The 24,032-nt window shown below is 41.7% G+C and overlaps 2 protein-coding genes across 2 annotated transcripts in view; one reads left to right on the forward strand and one right to left on the reverse strand.

Moving 5' to 3' along the window:
* Nucleotides 1-15,709, forward strand: part of mark4b (MAP/microtubule affinity-regulating kinase 4b) — a 55,212-nt gene extending 39,503 nt beyond the window's left edge. The window contains 5 exon segments of the mRNA XM_025898062.1: nt 454-557; nt 4,600-4,878; nt 6,071-6,153; nt 10,481-10,517; nt 12,212-15,709. Coding sequence (XP_025753847.1) covers nt 454-557; nt 4,600-4,878; nt 6,071-6,153; nt 10,481-10,517; nt 12,212-12,545 — 837 coding nt within the window. The 3' untranslated portion in view covers nt 12,546-15,709.
* A 153-nt stretch (nt 15,710-15,862) lies between these two features.
* On the reverse strand, nt 15,863-20,983 carry ckmb (creatine kinase, muscle b). Its single transcript, XM_003456381.4, has 9 exons — nt 20,832-20,983; nt 19,250-19,362; nt 18,942-19,038; nt 18,359-18,513; nt 17,959-18,091; nt 17,683-17,854; nt 17,070-17,193; nt 16,780-16,969; nt 15,863-16,437 (listed from the first exon to the last, which is right to left on the reverse strand). The coding sequence occupies exons 2-9, from the start codon at nt 19,340-19,342 to the stop codon at nt 16,259-16,261; spliced, it is 1,143 nt and encodes a 380-aa protein (XP_003456429.1). The 5' UTR covers nt 19,343-19,362; nt 20,832-20,983; the 3' UTR covers nt 15,863-16,258.
* Nucleotides 20,984-24,032: the final 3,049 nt, after the last annotated feature.

Genomic DNA, 24,032 nt, shown 5'->3' on the forward strand with positions numbered 1-24,032 from the left:
CACCTAATCCAATTAGTTCAGATTACAGCCCTTTAAGGCTACGTTAAAATAAATATAATGGGAACCAAAAGTAAAATATCTTCCACAGACAGGAGAGAATCAGAGCAGTAACTAAAACTATTACATGTTTTGAGATAAATCATCAGATTAGAGATTAAACATGAGAAATGAAGAGCATAGTGTGCATGCAAAGGGATGAAAACTGCAGTCAGAATAATCTGAGATTAACTCTTTAATGTTCTCCACGGCAGATACAGGCAGAGCTCAGAGGTATCAGAGGTCAATCCAGGGCAATCTTTGTTTTCAGATAATCTCAGCTAGTAGTGCAACTTTTTCCTGAATTTCATTAGTTTTGCAGCTCTTTGCTTTGAGAGGTAGAGCATGATCTAAGAGTCCGTTTTATTTGTGTCATAGTTGATTTCACTAAATTTACAGGCTTTTTTTCTCCTCCAGAATAACATCCCTGCTAGTGCTATGACTCGAAGGAACACGTATGTGTGCACAGACCGATCCAACTCTGATAGACACGCCCTGCTACAAAACGGCAAAGAAAACAGGTGAGAGTTGGAAATGTGTATATGAAGTATAAGATCCACTCAGGGGTACAAATGAAATCTTTCAAAAAGCAGACAATTTGTTTCTTCTTTATTTCCCAAGAGGCCTCTTCTGAAATCATTTTAAAAGGGGGCAGATTAGCTTTATTTGCGTGAATTTGGACCACATTCAGTAGCATTCATGTATATCAATATATTTATTAGTAGAACACAGCCCGATAAATCGCCTGGCACTTCAAACCTCAAGATCAGAATTTTGTTTAAATATGATAAAAATCTCTGGCTTACATTGATAGACTGTTAGGTCTGGACAGCTACACCCTCAGCTCAGTTCAGACAGCTCTAAATTACACCCATTCTGTCCCTGAAGAGCCTTAAAGGCAGTGAGTTAAGTATAGAATTGAAGCTCAGGCTGGTGATTAAATGGCTGGTTTCGCTGGCACATTGCATCTTCACATTGCATCTATTTTAACTATTTTTAACACTTTCAGAAATGCATTTGTATTAATTGCAAGTACAGTGGAGCATGTCACTGTAATAAGTTTTGTAAAGACTGGTTTGACTGGTACAGCTTGTCCCCTTTTAGCACAAAGCTTAGCATCTTCTGGGCTATGCGTGTTTCTCACACACATTTTGTCTCTTCAAGACAGGATGAAGGGCTTAACACTGCACATCAGTGGCTTTGTCTTTGTTCTGTGTGCAGCTCTGTGTACCCAGTGTGAACTGTCTGTTGTTACGACAGATGGTTGTCTCCTTGTCAGTCTCTGAGCATGGCAGTCACCGTCCCCTCTCTTGCTGTGTCTGTCTCACTCTACTTCACTCTCTTTCTCTTTTCCTGTGGTCACTTTCTCACTTTCAGTCTGTCTGCCCTGTTTTCTGCCCCTCTGTCTCTTTATCATGCTTTAATTTTGTCTCTCAGAGGGAGAGCCTGAAGGTTTCTGTCTGCTGTCTGACCTCCAGTAAAAAAAATTCTGCACAGATGGGGCAGTTAGGGGTAGGCCAGGCGAAGGGTGTATCAAGTGCATACGAGTTTTCAGATCTTAGTCAATGAAATCAGTGCACAAAACATGAATGAAGTGTTTGTGCAAACCATTTTTGGTAAGAAGGGGTGTCATATGATGGCAACAAAGAAGTAGTGAATGTTGGTATGAAAAAAATGCCAATAGTGTGACATCAGTAAACTGCACAAACGTGTCTACCTACCATCATGCTTTTCAAGATAGATACGAGGAAGAGGGTTAAAAAAAAATATCATCAACTAGTGATTTGGATGAAATGCTGAATCACTGCTGTTCAGGAGACGCTTACTCTCCTGTGAGCAGAGAAGACGACACACCCCACACTGTTCGATTCAGGCATTGCACCGAGGCAGCATCCTCTGCTGTAGCTCGCCATTATGATTTAACAGGTGGTGTTAGAGCGTACGGGATAAATGTCTGCTCTAAACAAAGGAAGGTTGAGGAGAAGAGAAAGCACAGGGGGGAGGAAGAGACGGGAGAGGAGGTGAACAGGAGGGAGCAGCAGGATGAAGTGAGGACTGGCGTTGCACCAACATAACCCTCCATTTGCCTCAGAGGCCTTGTCAATGTGATGCCATGCCAGAGTGGTTGATGGGAAAATCACGTGCATGGAAGAAAAAACACACACGCACAAATTGTACATGAAAACTGTCTAACCTGTAGTCCTAAAAGATCAGAATAAAAGCCCAAAATACTGAGCATGTTCGGTACTTGAATTTGTGTAACTGTTCGTTCGTTGATTGCCTACATCAGGTCCTCGCACCGAGCTCAAACTATGTGTGCAGAAGCTGTTCTCACAAATGCGCTACAGCCCTCAACATTTCAAGGTCTCACCTAACAGAAGTGCACGTGAGAGCACAAATATCTGATGCAGTCAGATCGAATATTAGCTGATTTCTAACCTGCCAGCAACCAAGTACATCGGATTCTGGGGATTGATGTGTGACCAGGGCGGGTAATAGCTGAGTGCATTTACAGCTAGCAAGTGGGCATCATGTGTCCTGCCTCCTGCATGCTCTACCAGGGCAACTCCCTTACCTAAAGCACACAAAGTATTTGCAGTAATGACAAAGCATTAGGCGGGTCATTTCCTGGGGCGTGCTACATGTGAGAAAGGAAAGCTGTGTCCCGGATTCCTCAGAAGCTGTCCAAAGTTCATGTTTGAGGTCAGCTTGTGATAAGACTGGAAGATAAGGGACATTATCAGGACATAATGCAGATGCTCTTTGGTATATGAAAAGAGAAATGGGTCAGCTGTAATAATCCATGTATACATTAAAAACAGAAATCAGAGTTCCTCAAACTCAGGGATGTCAAACTTATTTTACATTGTGGGCCCATTTTTATCTTAAATGGGTCAGACCAATAAAACTCCCCTATCTGTCAGTGTAAACAAGCTTAATTACACATTTAATCTTCAAAATATCTCAATATAGGAGAGAACATTTTCAACAGTATGCCTCAGGTTTTCTACGTGATAAAAAACTCGTTTTTTTTGTTGTTTTTTTAAATAAAAAAACAGACATTTCTATGACAGATTAAGACGTCTGTAAACCTTTAATTGTTTAACTACTTCTTAATTACGTTGGTATTATACCAATAGCCACGGGGAGGTCTTCGTCAGTAGGAAAACTATTAAAACCTCAGAAAATAAAGTCTAAAAGTTTACGCCTCCTTCACATTTTCGGAGTCTTTGCCGAGCCCATTCTGGTCCCCGGGCCTTATGTTTGACATCTCTGCTTTAACTAATCAAGCACTCACATTAGTTTGAGGCACTGGTGAAACTTGCGTACAAAACCATGCACAGCTACAGAACAGAAATATTCTTTTTGCAACCATTCCCGGTCCCGCTGTCCTCTGCTCTCTCCAGCCCCCGTGTGCCCCCTGAGGTGAGCCTCAGTAGGCAGCCAGTTCACATTGACGCTAAACGATTTTGCTCTGCAACGGCTGCGTTTCAGCTTAACCCATCTAATGGCTCTGTCCCACTTGAACCCTGTGTGTGGGTGTTATCTAGAGCGTTATGAAAAGCAGCCTCAGGCCACCAGCCAGCCTGAGAGTCAGGGGTGGAGAGGTGCGCCTGTGTATGTGGTTTATGTGCGTAGGTGTATAAATGTGTGACAGGAGACTGGACATGAGGCAGTGGGGCATGCAGGGGCTCACAAGACAGGGAATATTTTAGGTTAATTTCCAGGTTAGAAAACAACCTGTGGGAAATGTATGATAGCTAGCTCTGCTTGTCTTTCTGTCTTTTACTTTTAGACTTTATTTCAGACTTTTCATTCTTCTTGAAACGTCTGAAATAAAGTCTGTTTGCGAACAGCTCATTATATTTCACCTGTTGACGTCAAATCAAACCGGACAAATAACTATTTTTTAAAATGTAAATTGCTAAGTTGTTAAATATACTGAAGGATAATACTCAGTCAGCCAGTTATCAATGTCCATAGATTTTTTAATACTGCACACTAATGATGGAGCTTGTCTTTAACCCCAGTTTAAGCCATGAAGAAACCCTGTTTCGTAATGATTGATTAATTGTTTTTAAATGCACTTGGCATGTTAAATCCAACTTAAAACCATAAGTCTGCTAATAATCTGCACTTGATGTCAAAAAATCCAAATGAAAGATGAAACAACTTATTCTACTATCAAGTGATTTCTGCCACCGATTCATTCGAGACTTTGTTTGTCACAAACACATCAGTGAGTCACATCCCTGCTCGAGGTAGCGTGTTTTTCCAGTGAAGATGGGTCACACTAGTCTATTTGAGGTCTGAAAGTGAAGTGAAAATGCGCAGTTCTGTGATTGTTGCCTAACACTGGCTCAAACAGCCCACGCTGCAGTTATAATGTGAATGTAACTTCTCTGGTTTGATTCTGTTTATGTTGAACGCACTTCGTTCCAGATGTTTGGAAAACCGTATTTAAATATGTATAAACGGTTTGGTGCTTGTATGGTTCCTGAACAGTTGCACTTGTTCTAATGGTCTAAATTGCAACTTCTCCACCCTCACCCACCTCTCCAGTTCCACATCCCACCGCCTCCCCCCTGCCTCCCCCTCTACCCACAGCATTGCAGGTGCTTCTGGGACCTCCTCGTCATCCTCCACACCTTCCTCCCGTCTGTCCCGGGGATCCACCGTTAGGAGCACTTTTCATGGAGGGCAGATTAGAGACCGTCGGCCTCCCTCTCACGCTCCTCCAGCGTCTCCTACGCTGTCCCACGATGCCAGCCCACTGCCCCATGCCAGAACCCGGGGTACGACCAACCTGCTCAGCAAAATCACCTCCAAGTTGACTCGCAGGTAAGCGGAGAAGTCAGATGTTTGAATATCGAGTCTTACTGTTTTTGAAAGTTTAAAGTAACAAAGAAATAGGGAGTGGACGGGGGCTAACTGGTAGAAAAACAGTGGCTCGTTAATAAATCTGCACGTATTTTTGTTAAATGTTTAGTAATACTGCTAATCCTTGTGGTAAAGTGACAGTACAGGCCTTTGTGTAGTTCTGCACATGAAGATCATTTAGCTAACCTTGCTGCCTGTCACGTCTCCTTAACCAGTACTAACCTACCAGCCTTCCTTCTCTAATAATTCAGCTTTACAGGCTTCAGAACTTGTCCTCCAGAGTGTCAGACCTGGGTCTAATAGTGTTAAAATATTGTTCACCAATTTAATTTGTTCACATTCAAGATTCGGAGTCTTTTTTTTTTTCGACAAATCCACATCTTGGTGGAAATATCCACCCACTGCTAACCACAGATCCAAACATGACAGAATACTAAAGTTAGTGTTTACTGCACTAATTCATTTTTAGTTACTTAGATTTGAGTGTGGAGGCTATGTAATGTTCCAAGTGTGTACATCTTACTACACTATAAGAAAAATATGAATTACTCTGTCCTGAAGAAGTAAAGCTGTCTGCATGTAACAGTAAACCAAAAGTAAACACACACCCACACAATCCTGCGACAGCACTGTCTCTTAACTGATCATATCTACATCGATGGACAGTATATGAAGACCAGTTTAAATTTACTACAAGCATGGTTACCTCCTATTTTCAGTTCCTCCCATGAACTGTATTCCTGAGGCACCTCCGCCTTACTGCACCTTACTAGTAATTAAAGCTAAAAAGGTAAATGATAACCTATCTGACCCAGGTCTGCAGGCTAGGTGGACACACTGTATGTCTTTCACGGTTCTTCTTGGCTGCTTATTGTTGCTTTATCTGTTTGTTTGTTTGATTCTTTAACCACTTTGGCTTTTTCTTGCCAGTCACCTGCCAGTCTTCTATCCTTCTTTTCTTGAACTACAGTACCTGATGTTGAATTCTTTACCTCTTCTACCTGTGCTTCTTACTATCACTCTGTGTTGTCTTACCCCTTCACTTGCTTTTTCTTCCACTCACGTCTCTCTTTGAAAAACTTTCAATTTTCCATTTTTTTCCATTCCTCTCATCCTCTCTTCACCTCCTTCTCTTCTTCCTCTCTCCTCCTAGGGTCACTCTTGACCCTTCTAAACGTCAGAGCTCAAACAAGTCCATGTCGGGCTGCACCCTCCCGCAGGGAACAAAAACAGTTAGTAAGTCTTCCTTTCCCATGTTTTCTGGCTGCTTCTGTCCATCTGACTGTCTGTCTGCCTGCCAGTGCTCAGTCATCCCCTCTACCCCTCATTTGCTGTCTGTTGCAGGTCAGAGTTTAGTTATACAAACTTTTATCTGAGGCAAAGCTACTCTAAAGGTAGTAATTAAATCAATAACTGGGTCAAATTAAGCCTGAAGGATTCTGTTTACAGTTAATAAAAAAAGAAAAACTAATGTAACAACCCTGTAACTCGTGTTGCCCTATCTTAATATAAATAAGTCAACTGTCTCAGTAAAATATTTCCACTAAAATTAATATTTTAGCTTCATGGTGCTGAAATCAAATGGATGGATGAAATAACATAAACAGGTCTTAAAAAATCTTAGATGACCTTTGAAGTATTATCCACAGACATGTATGCAAGACGTCCGCCCCCACCAGTGGATTCAAACCTAGAACCAGTTTGCAGGATATGTGTGAGGAAAAATATGAAACAGCCTAATTGGTCCACTTTAAATATTTTCTTTTGCTTGCAGTTGGAATTTAGTTATAAAGCATATTTGTCTTGTGATTGCAGGCTGTTAAAATACACTATATGCTTATAGACTAAAGGCGGGGTTCTTGTGAGCATTGAGTGTGCATATGAAATGCTGCCTTTCTTTATTTGTGCAGTTTTGGTCAGCACTATTTGATCTGCAGCATCGACATTACTGCTCAAAAGTTCTTCGATTTATTATAGACATTTTTATTTTTGTAAAATCTGTTTATTATTTATTATTTTCAATACATCCATCTTCTTATTTGGATCAAGTCTGAGCAAATCCTTTACTTAAATATATGAATACTAAAAACATAATAGTGCATAACTTTAGGCTACGTTGTTTCTTCTGGTTAGTCATTGTGCATTCATACACAAAACAGATAAAAACAGTTGTTGCTGCATTAAAAATGAAAAGCTTTTTAAAAAGTCCCACGCTTAACTTGCTTACCATGCAGAAATTTGTTGTGATAAATCTTCTCCTTTTATGTTACATTATGTGCTTATTCACCCATGCTCGGTCACTGTTTGTACACACTTGGTTTTATGTTTCCATTAACTGAGGTAAAAGGTTATAAAAATCCAGGATTCAAACTTCCCTTTAGAAACCTGAAATGCAGTAAGACTAAACTCTGCAGATTTGTGACTTAAAGTTGATGAAATATTTGATGGTTGCTTCTCCCAGTAGAGCAGCTTTATCTCAAAACCAGCATGTTTGTGTTTCTAAAACTCTGATCAGCTCCTCTCTGCTTTAGTGTCTCTTTGTCACTCCCCCCATCTCCAGGGGCTCAGCTTTAGGCTGTAGCACTCACTACAGGCTGTAAACAGCACAGCACCATTACCTGCTTCCAGCAAAGCACTTAAAAGCAACACAAAGTGAATTATTTCTATTTTAAATGTATGTTTAAGTTTTCCTTTTTACTGTAGTATGGCTTTAAATGTTACCATCAGGTAGGATGTTAGGTCTTTTAGCTTATATAGCTAGAAATCAGTCCTCACAAACAAGCGCATGGACAACACACACACTCTTGTTCATGCAGAGTGTAGAATAAACAACACTATGGAGATGTGTGTGTGTGTGTTTGTGCGTTCCCTGGAGTGTGAGTTTATTGCAGACCAACTGCACTACTTTGAGTCACAAAATCAACACCATATGTTTGTCCATGCTGTTAACAAATCATCAGTCGTGCAGCAGGGCTTTGGATTCTCAGAGAAAGCAGAGAAACCAGGACAGAAAGGAAGGCGATGTATTCTATTGGCATTTTATACAAGACACGGGGGGGTAAAGGAAGAAGGGCCGAGATGAAGACAAACAGGTTCTATGCCTCTGAGAAGTGTGACGTATGTGCGTTCCTGAATGAGTTTTAGCAGCAATGTATGTCGAAAACATCACTTTTATCCACTTCTAGATAACTAGCTTGACTTCTTCTTCACATCTAATGTTATAAAATATTATTTCAAGTGTTTAAAAAGGTATTTTTGACATCAGTCCATAGCTAAGGATTCTTTCTAGAGCAAACAAACTGAGGAAAGGTCTGAAGGGTTTTTAAGATTGGTATTAGGAGATTACAAGGCTGTGCACAGGATGCACAGGACATGTTTTAATTTAGACTAAGGCAATGTGGAGATTGCTGTCACTATATGGTATACAAGGTGGCAGAAAGTTAATGGATCATGCTGTAACTGTTGACAATTAATGCGACATAAAAAATACACTGAACCGTGACTGTAAATGTACCCAGCATGTGTCTAAGCGCTCCGCTGGAGCAGAGGCTTGTAAGAAGCATCTCAGCCTGCTACAGTCATCCTAACCGACTGACCCAGCATCACTGCCGTCTTAAACCAGGATTAGTTATATAACCACAGTTTATCTGTGTCTTAAACTGGGATCGTGCACAGCTCTCCCTCACGATACTAGCAGACGGTTTTGTTACACTGCTGCAAAGCGTCTCTGTCTGTCTCTCGTCCCAGTTTCGGTCTTTTTTCCTCTCCCTTTTTGCGTCCTTGTCCTCTTCTTTTTCTTCTGCTTCTTTCTCCCCCACACAATCTGTTTTTTTGCAGTTTACATACTTTCGCGTTTGCACACAGTCACTGACTCACAGCAGAAGAGTCTGGTCAGTCTGCCACTCCACATTCGTTGCTCACAAAACACTTGAATTCCTTCATAAGGATGTGATGCTGCTTGTTTTGGAGGAGCAGGAGAGTTGTTCTCGTTCTTCACACAGACAAGATGTCAAGGTCATAATCTTTATAGAGCACCTCAAACTCTTCTATTAGATAATATTTACATAATTATACTGCACAGCAGGTCGCATTCACCTATTGAAGGGAGTGTATTTTGGTATCTTTATGAACATTATAACGGTCAGGTTTAGTGTTCTTGATCCTAAAGAATTCCCCTCAAGATATTTGCTCAATAATTACTTGGATAACTTTTTCCCGTAAACGTGTATCCCAGTGGTTATTCCTGAGGATTAGGACGGATCGCTCTCTACTTTTTATTTTGTGTGACGCAATCTAAACATTTGTTTAGCTCTGATTAAAACCTCTGCACCACAACAGCTCCTTAGTCAGAGCAACGGTCATCTTAGTTCATATTAGGTTTCATTTTTCAAACTTAATCTGTCAGTGAAAACTCACTGCTGGCTCCTTCAAAGTCACCCCCATTTCCAGGAATAGAGATCAGGTTGCCATGCTGGCGGGAAGGAAGCCATCAGTCAAATACGTGAATAGCTACAGTGGCCCCCAGTGGACACAGATAGGAAGTGTATTAACCAGCCCGTCTGTGTGAGTGTAATCGTAGCAAATCATGTGGTCCTGGAGACGGCACAGACTACAGGAGAGAGCAGACAGAAAGTCAGTGACATGCAGCACGGGCTATTAAAGAGGGTGGAGGAGAAGAGGAAGTGCTCAGTGCATCATGGGAACTAACTATAAACTTCATCAAAAAGGAAAGTTTGAATCCTAATCTTAAAATTAGAAAGGGCATCTGTCTCCTGAATCCAAACTACAAGATGGTTACAGATGAAGGCTCTATGTCATAGTGTACTATATCTACTAACCAGAAGACCGGTGGTTCAATCCCTGGCTCCTCTCGTCTGAATGTCCTCAGCGAGACACCGAACCACAAATTGCTGCTGATGCATCCATCAGCGTGAGAGTGTGGACATCATATGAAAAAAGAGCGTGCACAGAATAAAGCACTGTCTGAATGTGTGGTCTGTGTGAGTGTGTGTGAATGGATGCATATGGCCGCTCGCAGTGCAGTAGGAGTAGAAAATGGCAGTCTATTTGTCGAGTGTTTTTCTGCAATAAGCTAAAACAAAAGTCATGAAATGCAGACATAAAGCCTGTGAAGAAGTTGGCAGTACAAATTTATCTCATGAGTACCCTGCTGGCATATTTTAACTCACTAATTTGTGCTTCGACCAGCATTAAAATCTGTGTTTGCGTGAGTCGTGTAACACAAACTATATGTTGAAACCTGGTCTGCTGCCATAAATTCACCCCCTCGGCATTTGTTCATCCTTCTCACTCGTTTTGTCGGTGACGTTTTTGTGGTTTCACATCCATCCAGTGTTTCAGTGCAGTGAGTGCAGGTCGGTGATCCATCTGTGATTTGAAGATCATGTTCTGTGTCGTGATTAGTGGATCGGTCCATTAGCTGTGCAGCTGACTGACAGGAAATGGGGGTGGGGGGTGTAGAAGGGGAGGGGTTGTGTGAGAAAGCGATTGGCCGATTGATTTCTAACAGATACTTTTTTGTTTTTCTTCTTGAGGGTCACAGACGAACCTGAGAGAATCAGCAGATCTCCGGTCACAAGGTGAGTAAACACGTTTCAACCAGTAGAGGATATAAAGTTCCAACAGAGGCCATTTTTCACACTGAAACATGTCGAAGCACGCAGGAGGCAGAAGGACACATCGTGCATACTCACTGAATTCAGGGTTCAGTTAGCCAAGCGGTGTTTTCACCAATCACAGGTTCACATGTGATGCAGGCTTGCAGAAGTAACCCTCGATACCCTACAAAGTGTTTTTTTTCCTTACGCAGCCGAAACAGGTCATGAATAATGAAACGCATGAGGCTATTTATAAGAAAGCTCAGCAGTGTGAGTGCTTCAGTCACATTTGTCACCAAAGGTCAATGCTTGTGAACTGTTACAGATCAAAGGTGCTTTGCTGCATTTGTTAAGGATTTAGTTACCAATTATTTTTCAAATTCAAATTATTAATTAAGGAAATGATCCCATCCATGTAGCGTAGATTAAGAAGAGAATCTTAGGCTTTACTGTTAGGTATAGATTAAGTTACTCAGCAGTATAAAGAATAATTAAAATTTGGTCTCTTTTTGGGTTTTTTCCAGTGTATTGTGTAATTACCTGCTCTTTTCCCTCTATACAGTTGTCTCTATGATGTGCTATAGCACATCTAGTCATGGTCATCTTAAAGTCTTTGTTAAGTTTAAAAGCAAATACATCATGTAAAGTCTCTTACTTGCAAGCATCTTAATTAAAAAATAAAAAGACGTATGTAAACCTCTGTATCAGAAATGTGACCTGCTATAAATGGCTGTTACTGCTGTCCACTCTTCATATATTTAATACTCAGAGGCTACAGAGATGAACGTGTGAGGAAATGGCACTCATGCTGTTTCATATTATTTATATGAGACATACTTTAACAGAAATCATGGCCAGCACACAGAGATATTTTTCACCTCTGGCTGACATTCAAAAATATTTTTCTCAGCAATCAAAAGCCACATGAGACGACTGAATCATAGCTCAGAGGTTGCATTCATTTCTTGTACTGTAATCTCTGTAAACTGAGTCTCGGTCTCTCTGTATTTTACTAAAACTGGTGTGCACTCCCTCTCGGCCTCAGCTGCTCCAGCCCAGTCTCAGGTTAAAAACAGCAGGTAAACCAGCTGCACCAGGCTAACATTAGCAAACAGACTGTGGTGTGGTGGTAGATGCTGAGTGTGTCTCCGTGTGGTAGATAATAGAACTGTAATGTTGGACTAATAGAAAATGCATTAAATAATATTTTTTACCAACAGCTTTTGTGCTGTTTGTTGTCATGTGTTGCTCCAGAACAGAAAGTCCATTACAGACGATAGTTATTGATTACACTGAACAGTGCACTCAGTTTCATGCTACTCATTATAAAACGTTTTTAAAGAAGAAATGAAAACAAGTTTTTCACTTTATTTGCATATCTTATTTGAACAACAATTATCTGTTAGTGTAGAAAATAGACTTTGACTCATCTGTGTCATAGGAACTGAATCAAACTCCAGTGATGTGTGTGATATTAATTGTCTTTCTTTTCCTCCCCTCCCCCTAACCACTCATGTTCTCACACAACCACACATTCAATCACTTGTCTTCACACTTTACCATTCATCATCCTACATTTAAATCTCTTCTTCTGCCTTTGCTCCTCCTATTCTCTTAAATCTATCTCCATCTATCTCCTCCATTTGCATCACCCCTCCCTTTCTTAACCTTTCCAGTCGCCATCTATCTGGGCATCAGAAAGCGGCCGAGCCCCGGACCCCCCGATGCGGCTGGGATGTGAGGGTACGGAGCCCCCGTGACCCGGCCGAGGTGGTGCTAGCGCTGCGTGAGGCGGCACAGGGCTGCGGCTGCCAGGTCCACCTGGCCGGGCCTTTCCTCCTGTCCTGCACCCACGGAGCAGCCGGGGCCCGCGTGGCCTTCGAGGCCGAGGTCTGCCAGCTGCCCAGCGGGCTGGGCCAGAGCAGCGGTGTAAAGTTCAAGCGCCTGTGGGGGGCACCGTTAGCCTTTAGAGACATTGCCACCAAAGTGTCCAAGGAGCTGGAGCTCTGAGGGCAACCGGAGGTGGGGCAGATTGACAACGCACAGGACAGGTTAATGAATGATGAGGGATGAAGAGGAGAAGGGTCAAAAGCCCTCTTCTCTTCATCCCTGGGCTCCACCTCAGCTGACGTGGCTAATGATGCCTCGCCTCCGCCAAAGACCCTCTTCTTCTGATGCCACCAGTCACAGGCAGACAAACGGATACACAGATGTGGATAGGCCACCGCCGCAGGCTTATGATGACCCTTGACCTTGGAGCTGTCAGTGACCTACAATCCCTGCTTAACATCACCACCATAAAAAAATGAGCCCATAGAGTCAGACTGTTTTTGTTTTCATGATTTCATATTTGATGATGATGATGGGGATGGTGCGAATGATGGAGCTTGATAAGTTGTTGTTGTTGTTGTTGTTGTTGACATTGTTATTCCTTTTGTATCATATTTGTTGTCATTCCTTTTTAAAGAGCTGCTATTTAAAGAAATGTTTTAATTTTTGTGTATTAAGTTTATTTTCTTTCTTTAGTGCTTTTAAAACGGGCAGACATTTGGCAAACATCACATATTTAAGCGAGGGTGTAGTGTGACCTCCGGCCTCTAGAGGGAGACATGCAGAAATGCAAAGACAAGCGTTGCAGAATTTCTGCCCATCCATGAACAAAACCGGTGTTTCTGCTCATTTGGGAGTCTGACATGTTTGCATCATTTCAGGTAAACCGCTTCTCTGCCTGCTGGGCTCATATCTGGCAGGTGAAGCCCTTACAGACAAGCAAAGCTGCCTAATAATACAGGACCAACCTGATTATTTAAGCGTTCGCTCTGATCCTTAAAAAACAAATACAACTTCACCAAATGTTTGTCCTTTAAAGTGCTAAGTTTAATGTGTTCCTTGCAATAGAAGAAATTAATTTTAATATCTAGCAGGATGTCCCTGTATCCATGTTGGTTTCATCAGTTTTATGTTGTATTTTTCCTAAAAAAACAAAAACAAAAAAACAAGCCAATCGGTGTGCATTATTGTGACACAGATACACAAGTTAAACAACCAGTGTGTAGGATTTTGTAGCATGTAAGAGTGAGGTTGCAGAAAACATCCCTACCACCACATGGTAGGTTCTCTCTTGAGCTGGTGTTTGGGTTTCTTAGTCTGACCCAACTGACGGTGCGATGCTCCGGGTGCAGGACAAGCTCCCGCTGTGTAGATAAAAATGGCTAAAGTTAAGCTAAAAAATTTGCAATGCGTAGTTACATGTGCTTATACACTAATGTAAACATAACTATGAATGCCATATACATTTCTGCTAATGGAGCTTCAGGCCTCCTACACACTGGTCCTGATGAAAGCAGTTCCAGTAAATAAAGAGTAAAATGCACGTAAAATGCATTTAATGAAAATACATTTTTGCCCATCAAAATTTTTAAAAAGAATATTTATTTAAAATGGCAGCAACAACAAAAAATCTCTTTCCTGTTTTACCAGGTTAATCCAAACATGATTTAACCACCTTTCTACTGACAGTCTCCTAGATCACTCGTGACCTGCTCAGGGTTTGGGTTTTAGCCACATGTCACATGAAGTCTTATCAGTTCACCCTGGAATCACTGTTTTCCCTTCACCTAACCATAAACGCTTGAGCTGGCGGATGTTGAGGTTAAAAACTTGGTCCACTTTCCAAAAGTGATGACTCATATTTTTAATAAAAACATTCATAAAAGGAAGAAAGAGACCTTTAGGTTTTTTCCTCATAATTTTACCCCCAAACACGTGTTGTAGTGTATACTGGTTTGGTTTCCAGTGGAGGAGCTGATGCTTCACTGGGTAGTTAATGGTAGGAAACAGTATCCCAGCCTGTTGCCACTGCTTCACTTGAGTGTAGTGCAATACAGAAACAAAGCCAAGAATCAAGACTTGAATAAGCACTGATTATGATTAACAGGGCTCCTTGTTTGTTTTATTTTTTTGTATTGCTGGAACGTTTTTGAAATTTGTTAAGCACTTTCTTTCTTTTTTTAGCCACTTTTTCTTTTTAATATCCCTTTTTTTTTTCTTTCACCCATTTAAAGCCCACTACAAAGAATACTAGGAATCATCCTGAATGTCTTTCTTTGCTTATATGGCTTCTTGACTTTACATGGTAAAACCAGCTGTGACGTCTTCAGGTTTCCAGGTCGATGTGCCACTTGGTTACAGTGATGTTACTGTAACCAAATTAGAGGGAACCGATGTACAGGTACGTTTAAAAAGTACCAAATTTCTGATGAACTCTCAACTCAAATGAAAATCTGTCTTACATCAGTCTTTTTTTTGTGCTTTATTACACTGATTTCTTCTTTGAAAGATCTTTACCAAACTGTAGACTTTATCCTCTGTTTACCAATCAGACTGCAGCACTGCTGAAAGGTGTATGACTGTTGACCAATCAGACTTAAGTATTGCTGTAAGAGGTTTATGACTGTTAACCAATCGAACTCCTGCCTTGTCAAAGCTCGCGGTGTGTGCGTTGATGAGACAGTAGTTTAAAGGGGGAATGTGACCTTGAATGACCTTTAATAATTCATTTTTCTTTTATAAAAAAAAAACACTTTGCTGCTCATTAAAGATCATAGTTACCAAAATTATACCAACAGAGACTTGGCTGAGCGCTACGCTGATCACACATTGGTGCACGGACACTGATAACTCCAAAATCAAAAGGTTGTTGTACGTCTATTGTAACTCTATAAAGCTACGCAACTATAACTTGTCCTTTTCAAGTATGCAGCATCTGACGAAACACTGGGAATGGAAATGTTGGATGTTAGAGCAGATTTGTGATCTTTCACTACAGGAATTTCTGTTTCATGGGAGATTTCAGCCGCGGCAGGTCTCCACCGCTGTCTGATAATGTGAAGCTGTGATTTAGGGCTAGTTTTGCAGATTTCTTTCTTTTTTGTTTGTTTTATTTTTTATTTCGTGTATAACGGAGCCTCGCCCCGTCGGGCTATTCTCTAGATACGGTTAGGGCCGCGCTTTAAGGCTACAGTTCTGTTGTGTAGTGTGTTTAAAGCCGTCGCTGTTATCAGTAAAACTTAACTTATGGGCTGAAATTACAGAAATGATCGACCTGCAATCCTGCATGTCTCCTTGGAAATAACGTGTCACACAAAAATAAAGACTTTCAACCTCTTTCTTATTTTATGTCTGGTTTTTTTTTCTTTTGTTTTTACCTATGTGCACCCAAAAAAGCTGTTAGTGTTCAAGAATCGTGCTTGCTGTCAGTGAAATTAACGTCCTCTGCAGGTAGTTGTCAGGAGATCCCATAAAGAAAAGATGACATAACCAGGAAGCTTGATTCTCACATGGGGCATCATTTAATAGTCCATTATATTGTACAACCAAAAAAAAAATTCCTTTGGTGTGTGTGTACATAGCCACGGTCAGACTATGCATGGATTGATCCCAGGATGTTACCGAGAAGATGGGAAGAGAGATGGTTAGAGTTAGAAGAAACCAAAGAAAGTGGAGAAGAGGATGAGAGGAGTAATGATGGCAGAAATAAGTAAGAAAGGAAGGAGGATAAAGAGAAGTGGAGTGTCTGTTGATGGAAAGAAGAAAGCAGAAAGTAGCCAGTTGGCCAAAACCAGTAAAATAACTTTACAACAAGGCTACCGCTTCATTTTTTTATAAAATAAAAAAACAAAACAAACTCCGACAGTCATTCGATCGTGGGATGTCTGTCCACTTTACTTCTGGGCGGGGATCATGCCATCAATGGACTCTCCCTTCTCGAGCTTCTTCTCCATCTCAACCATCAGCTTGACACCATCGACCACCAGCTGGACCTGCTCCACCTCAGAAGAGCCCAGACGGTCAGCGTTGGAGATGTCGAACACGCCGCCCACAGAGGCTGTGTCCACACCGCCTGTGTCAAAAGATGGGAACAATAAGAAGAAGAAGGGTCAAGAGGAGGTGTAGGGGGAGGAGGAGTTACCCTTTAGTCACTGACGTAGTACATGCCATCAGCAAAGACAACTACTCCCATTTATCAGCTTGTTTCAGAGGCACAGCTGGATGACGTGAAATTAAAGGCTCATTCCCACATCAAGTAATTTTACTGGAACTTAGACACACACACACACACACACATACACACACACACACACACACACACACCATCCCTCCCAAAAAAGTGACACTGAGGTGGTTGTTTGTACACTAAATGCTTAATATGTCTGTTTTTAGCTTCAAAAGCATTTTTCCGCACCTGTGCCACGCTTCTGCAGACGCAGCCTGGTCAGGATCTCCTCAAACTTGGGGTGTGTGCTGAGCTTGGGCAGCTTGACATGCACGCCACCACGCAGGCCGGTTCCCAGGTTAGAGGGGCAGGTCAGGATGTAGCCCAGATGCTCGTTCCACATGAAGCCGTGGTTGTGCTTCTTGAAGATCTCCTCAATCTGAACAGTGAAGAGTAAGAAATTATTCATCCTACGGTTGTTTAAGAGCCCAGCGAGTCCAAAAAAGGAAACCATAGAAAGTCCTATTTGTGAGTATTACCTTCTGCAGGCCGACACAGAAGCGTCTGAAGACCTCCTTCATGTTGCCTCCCTTCTGCATGGAGATGACACGCAGGTGATCCTCCTCGTTCACCCAGACCAGGAAGGTCTTGTTGTCGTTGTGCCTAGAGGAATAAAACCCAGCTCAGTTTTCTTTGATTTACAGGCAACAAGCAGCACTTCCTAAAGAAGTTTGTGCCACACTTGTAGGTTTTCTCTCTATATTCAACCAATAAATTGTTAAGTTGACCTTGAAGATCTCTGTGGATGTAGTCAAATGACTTACATCCTTTAAAAATTCTTTAAAGGATGTAAGTTTAAACTGCAGCTTCAGTAAACATGAGACGCTTTAAGAGATGTTTAAAAGAAGAAATAATTGGTGTTTTCTTTATATTATGCAGACAGATGGTAATGATGTCAAAGATTTGCTGAGGAAGGGCAGATGGGAGAATTTCTCTCAGATGTTTCTAATGTGTTTGTGTTTTCATAAACAGAGAAAAGCTGCTGTCACGGCTGATTACAGCACATATCGGATCACCCTGCTTTTTAAAGAGGAGGAAAAAAATGGAATTGTCTTCAGATTTAATGGTTGATTTCCTATTTCTGTTTCTCACCAGATGCCTCTGGCGTCAGGCCAGTCACGGGCCATACCGGCGCAGGTCAGCAGGGGGGACACAGGCTTGTCAAACAGGAAGTGATCGGCAATCAGCTGCTCCTGCTCGGCATCAGTCATGCCATCCAGGGGGTAATACTTTCCCTTGAACTCACCCTCCAGGCTGGACAGGGCTGAGGAAGGAAGGTGTGCGGCACAAAGATGTCAGTCTGTGAATAAAATCCTGAGTTTTATGAACATGTGGGTTATTCTTATAGGTTTGACATTTAGCGTTTACCCTCGATGGACAGATTCTGGATGGCTCTGCGCTCTCCACGGCTGTTGTGGGGGGGCAGGGTGAATCCCTTGATGCTGCGGCCAGTACGAACACGGCTGGAGAGCACATAGTTGGGGTCCAGGTCATCGCCACCCTGCAACACAACGCAGACATTATAATCATGTTATAGTATATCATAGGATATATTTTGATTTCATTTCTATAATAAATGAATGGTGTCTTTCATTGACAAACTCAAAGAAATGAAATGTGGACCCACATTTTGAGTGATGTGGAAGTTAACGTCTAAGTTAGTCCAGTTTAAGTAAATCAGTTTTAACACAGTTTAGGGAATGAAGGCAATTAGTCTGGTGTAAATGTGGAATATTGAACAACACTCATGCATCACTTGACTCTTCACCTTCAGGTTCTCGAAGTTCAGGTCGGTCTTGTGCTTGTCGGTAGGCTTGTATCCACCATGACGGTCGGAGATGACGGGGTCCAGCAGGTCCTTGAAGACCTCATAGGACTCCTCATCACCAGCAACGCAGCCCACAGTCATGATGAAGGGGTGACCTTTGGACAAGAAGGAGAACAGGAAAGATTTTAACCATGCTGTATATCAAATAAAGTAGCGGTAAAATAAAAAGTATACAGGAAATGTCTTCACTCTTAATCTTTGTCCGTTTGGTCAAATTCATGAACACAACCAGCCTGACGAGCCAGATGTTAACGAGTCTGGGATGTTGTGCTGTGTTGTTGCACAGGTGTGAACTTCTTAAATCTTACAGCCTGACTAACACCACCCATATTAAACAAACAAAAATTTAAATGCCTTTGAAAATTAAGTGAATCGTTCCTGAACCGGCAACAAAAATGTAAAATTAGGAATGGAATAAAAGTAAAACCTATAATGTCAGTAACCTAATCACAGGTCATATTTGGTTACAGGTAGTGCTACAGTTATTCATGTCTCGTGGTGCCTGTTTGCCTTTCCTTCTTACCAGGGTTGTCGACACCGGTCTGGATGACATCATCCACGGTGAAGCCGCTGGGGGTGGACTTGCTTCTCAGCTTGGCGTAGATCTCCTTGGTCAGTGCCTACAGCAGATAACACATGCAGATCAGCCATGTGACTCACCTGTCTTTACCGTGAAATCTAAGAGATCCCGAAAGAAGTAATCACAGCATTTTGTGACATGCCTCTTAACAAAACCCAGAGTCATGCCATTTTGAAACTACATAGCATCTAAGCCCATGTGTGTGGCAGTAAAGTGTCCATGTTTAGACCGTGTCAGAGCAGGATTTGTACCTTGGCCATGTGGTTGTTGTGCTTGGTCAGATCGGGGAACTCGTCGTCCACCGAGAACTTCATTTTGTAGTCGTTGTGGCAGTTCTTCGTCATGGCTGTGATTCTTACTCCGCCTGACAGGAGATGGGGAAAAGAGGACAGTGTGTTTTTGCTGTTTTCATTATTTAGGCGGGATCATGCAATGTTTCCCTTATCAGAAAAATATGACATGAAAAAAATGTGTTTAATTAATTTACCAGTTATCACTTGGTGTCCATCTGGTGTAGTTATGTAAGAAAAGAAACTGGAAGAGAGCCTAACAGAGCAGTGAACACCCATCTATGAGTCTTCATTCTGTCCATCTTGATCTTTATTTTTTACTTTTTTGATTTTCCCATCTGCCTGCTTCACCCCCCCCCCCCCCCCCCCGCCCCCCCTTGTCAGCTGTGCTGTCTATGTCCTCATCCCCCTGCTCTTCCTTTCTCTCTGACGTCCCACCACCTGTCTTCCCCTCACAGCAAACATTATTAATAGCATGGTCATGCCCCCTCCTGCACTGCACCCGTCCCACCTCAAGCTCATAATGATGAATGGCTTTCTCTCCTATCTCACTCAATTCAGCGTAATGTCAGCTTCCAAGGGAGGCAAAAGCCTGCATCGAGTAGTTTTCCACAGAAGCAATTCAGTTTCTAAAATAGCTTTAACAAAACGAAAACAGCAGAAAATATTAATTCTCAGAAATAAATGAGGTTCACCTTTATTTTTCTATGCTCTATGATCTATTTTGTTTATTTCATTTAATCCCTTGTTAGCTGAGAAAAAGTAGTAAGAAAGAAGAAAACTACTTTGGTCACATAACCTTTTTAACTTCTGCAGAAATTAATTCAATAACAGTTTAAGAATCTGAAAAGGCAACCGGCGCTGCAGCTTCACAATCAATCAGGTTGTGGTCAAGAATAAATATGCAACTCCTCCTCGCGTCTTTCTTTTTCTGTTTGCTGTCGGTGTCTCTTTCCTTGAGGCCGAGCTCAGTTAGTGGAGGTGCATTACACTGATGATGACACCTGGTGCAGCGAAAAGGTCAAAGCCTGCATGCCTTACAGATGGCTGTGCAAGTTCCATGACTATATCAAGCGCTCCTAAACTATTCAAAGACATACCTCAAGCCAGTGCTGCAGCCGTCAGCAACAGATGACAGATAGACGCAACTGCTGGCGCGACACTACAGTACTACAAATGGATATACCCTCAACCCCACACTGCTGCTCACATCCAAGAATGTCTCGTCTTTCAAAGAAAAGCCTACGTTTCAGGCTACAGTGTGCATCGGTAGAAGAGTGATTAAAGTTTATTTTAGTAGCTTCCATGCCAGGAAAAACATTTCACAAGAATCCAAGACAGAAATGCAGACGGGGAGTACGTTTTCATGGCTCGGTGTTCGCCAGCGGTGCAGAACCATTCAGTTTTCTGGTTGCCCTCTCAGACCAATTTTGTTCTCAAAAGGTTTGATCCACATTTAAATGGGAAAAACATCAGAATATTTCCCTTTTCATTTACCAAAAAGTCAAACTGAAACATTGCATTCAGGGTTTTTTTCTTTTACCTGCTTAGGAGAAAAGAAAGAAGTAACAGATCCCGGGATCAGATCCTATCCACCAAATATAGGGGTCGCCCAGCTCTACCAGGTGATGGACTAAAGTATTTATACTCAGACCTCTGCTGCTATTGGCTGACTGGACTTGGGGTCACCTCATTTGATTGGGCAGAAAGGGTTTTCCGTGCCCGGCTGAGTTTCTAAAAGGCAAGAACCGAGATCACACAACACTGGAGACAAGGGACAGACAAGGCAACAGCTGCAGCTGGCGGTCCAACCTTTCACCTTCTGTCTGCATGTAACTGTTTCATAGCAGTCTGCAGGAAAGGACACGGTTATCTGGAAATATTTGTGTATTATATGCATGCAAAGCAGGGAAATCGTGTCCACATGTTCCAAGTTATTTAACCTGGTTACAGAGTAACTGTAACTGAATTTAGATAAAAGGTACAAAATCCCAAAGTCATGCAGAGGAATGTATGTATCTAGCGTTTAGTAAAATACTGTGAAATACTAATTCAGAAGCACATTTGCCTCATCTGTTCTTTTATTTTTTATGTTTAACATGTTTTATTTTAACCAGTCCTTAAAAATATATCTTGTTTTGTAAACAGTAATAAAAAAGGGGAAAAAGTGGAAGGAGGAAATTCCTTAGTTCAACCATTAAAAATATGGAAGAACATTATTTGTTATAAATGTTTTTAATTAAAAACATACTAAAAGGTAATTTTTGTTGTGATCAAAATATGTTTTGTTTTTTTAAACAGGCTAATACGGTGCAGCCTTGTGTCGATCATGCATGAAGCTTTTAATCTGGTTTTACTTGGTCACTTGTTACAGTAAGAGTGGGAGGCTCTGATGGGCTGGGCATTTGAACCCTGCTTTCGTGTTTCATAAGTGTTCTCGGAGCAGAGTGACTGGAGTTCTCCCTGTTATCACATTTAGCAGCTAAAATAACCACTTTGTCTTGGATTACATCACCGTAATATTCTGGATTACAGATTGGATTTCACTGAGCTGTGGCCCTCTCATCGACCAATTTGCTAAATGAAGGATTCTCCATGTGTGAGTTTTAGATATGGGGTACAGCTCTCTGTATGATGTTGGGATGCATAGTGACAGGCTGTGCAAACTCAAAACATTTGGCAAGTCAGAGAAGAGAAAACCTGAATGCCTCTTTACATGTTTGTCTCTGAAGATGTGAGAAGTTAAGCGTCTATCTGCTTCCTATTCTCTCCTCTGGATTTTAACCAGTTCCACTCAGTATCCTGCCTCATGTGGTTCAGATTGCTGTCATTTTGTACCTCAGGTCCAGCTCTGTTCTGTACAAGCGCCAGCATCATTACGCCCCCCAGCAGTAATATGATAGACCTGGGTAATCTACACGTAGACAGATGCTAAATCATCCACATCATGTGACAGAAAGTAGACATTGTGGGGTGGAGCTGAGAGGCGCTGTGACGCAAACGACAGTCTCACTTAAGATCCAGGTTTCCCCAAAGCACAGCAATAACTGAGATTACGCCACATTTCATATTTCACATATTTCTGTGCATTCATTTCAAGAGATGGATTACAATTATCCCTTCAATCTCACCAAATAAGCCTTTTGTCTTCTCAACTAAATGAATTATCTGAGTAATGGGAATAAAGATTGGTGCAATAAGTCAATCATATGTAACAGATAAGTGCAAAAAAAGAGCCTGGAGGACATTTTAGTACAAAAGAAGGAGATTGTACAAAGCTGGAGAACCGGTTTGGAATCAGCATGATTACATGTTAGCAGGAACACCAACCCTGCATCTGACAATAATCACAGCTCTGCTGACGTTTCTGAGACTGTGGCAGTCATAGCTCACGTTCCTTCCTCTAAACTCTTTGTGGCTGCAGCTTTATCTGTTCACAGAAATTACTTGTAGCATACTTGTAAGTATGTCACTTGTACCATGGTTGCTTAAGCTTAAGCATGCAGTGTGTTCCAGCCTGCAGGACAAATGTTGACCTGCAGTCAGAGCTCACAGCCCGCCTGTGGACATCCATCTTCCCAGTGAACTAACCGGACACTGTCTGCTGTATATAAGTGTAATTTAATGCGTGATACTTGCAGTCTTCTTGTCTGTGTTCTTATTCTCTTTGAAGAATTGGACATTGCTGGCTGGGTTTTAGAAGACGAGTAGATTATGTATGCATTTCTAGCATTACTTTCTTTGACCTCCATGTTTTAGAAGCAGCTCTTGTTGTCCTGAGAGAGGTTCCTGTAGTGAACTGAGATTTCCAAAACACTTGTTTACTACCCTTGTCTGGTTAGTTAGAAGTGATACCTGTCAGATGAAAGCGACAACTTTTTATGCTACCTTTGCATGAAGCTGATGTCAGCTCGACACAGATTTCCTTATATGGTCTTCTGTGTCTTTGGAAGTGGAAGTGAGCATAGCAGGTCACCTTTAACTTGTGCTTTTGAAATCATTGTTAGTAGCAGTGAATGCACGGCATTTCATGGTAGAGCCCAGAGTGTGGAGCATTTAAATCAGCTTATTTTGTAGCAGAACAAGTTTGACATTCAAACCTGCAGAGAAAACAAAACCAAAGACAAAACCAAAGACGTTTCTGTTTAGTAACCGTCACAGGGACGTCATACTGTGTTCAGGTTAAAAGGTCCACCGGTCATTTAAATGCCCAGTTTTCAAAAAAATTGCTATCACTTGAATATAAATGGAATATCTGTGATTCAGTGTACTTTCACAGTCAGTGTGGAACAACGTTTGTTTTCACACAACACTTTTCTGCACATTTGTGGCTTCAGATTGCTGCAAGAGTGTTGTGTTCATGAGTGCAGGACTTTAGAGAGTCACCCTGAGTCTCTGCTCCTTTGCTCTAAATCAACACTCGGGCTCCAGTTTCACAGCTGTGGCCTGACCATCCACAGACACGGCTTTCCAAATTAGTCTTTCCCTCATGTCGCTGCATGTTGCTCGCCCGCTGTGAACACGCGCTCGCATGAATGAATGTGCACCCACTTATTGCCATAACAACCAGTAACAGGACGTCAGTGTGTGCTCTTTAATATAAACAGCGACACTCGTGCATAGCTTTTAATTAGTCAGCAAACAAATAAATCTATCCCCTACATACCTCTAACATGAAAAAAAATGATACCCATTCATATCTGATTCAAGTGCATGAATAATATAATATCTAGCAGCCCATAAC

Source organism: Oreochromis niloticus, linkage group LG14 (assembly GCF_001858045.2).
Source record: "Oreochromis niloticus isolate F11D_XX linkage group LG14, O_niloticus_UMD_NMBU, whole genome shotgun sequence".
Classification (NCBI taxonomy): Eukaryota; Metazoa; Chordata; class Actinopteri; order Cichliformes; family Cichlidae; genus Oreochromis; species Oreochromis niloticus.

Excerpts from the sequence above, each read along its gene's own strand:
- ckmb (XM_003456381.4), bottom strand. The coding sequence starts at position 19,342 with ATGACGAAGAACTGCCACAACGACTACAAAATGAAGTTCTCGGTGGAC. Across the intron at positions 18,514-18,941 it reads GACCGGTGTCGACAACCCTG|GTCACCCCTTCATCATGACT; the intron begins GTAAGAAGGAAA and ends TCTTGTCCAAAG. Across the intron at positions 17,194-17,682 it reads CCTGACGCCAGAGGCATCTG|GCACAACGACAACAAGACCT; the intron begins GTGAGAAACAGA and ends TTATTCCTCTAG.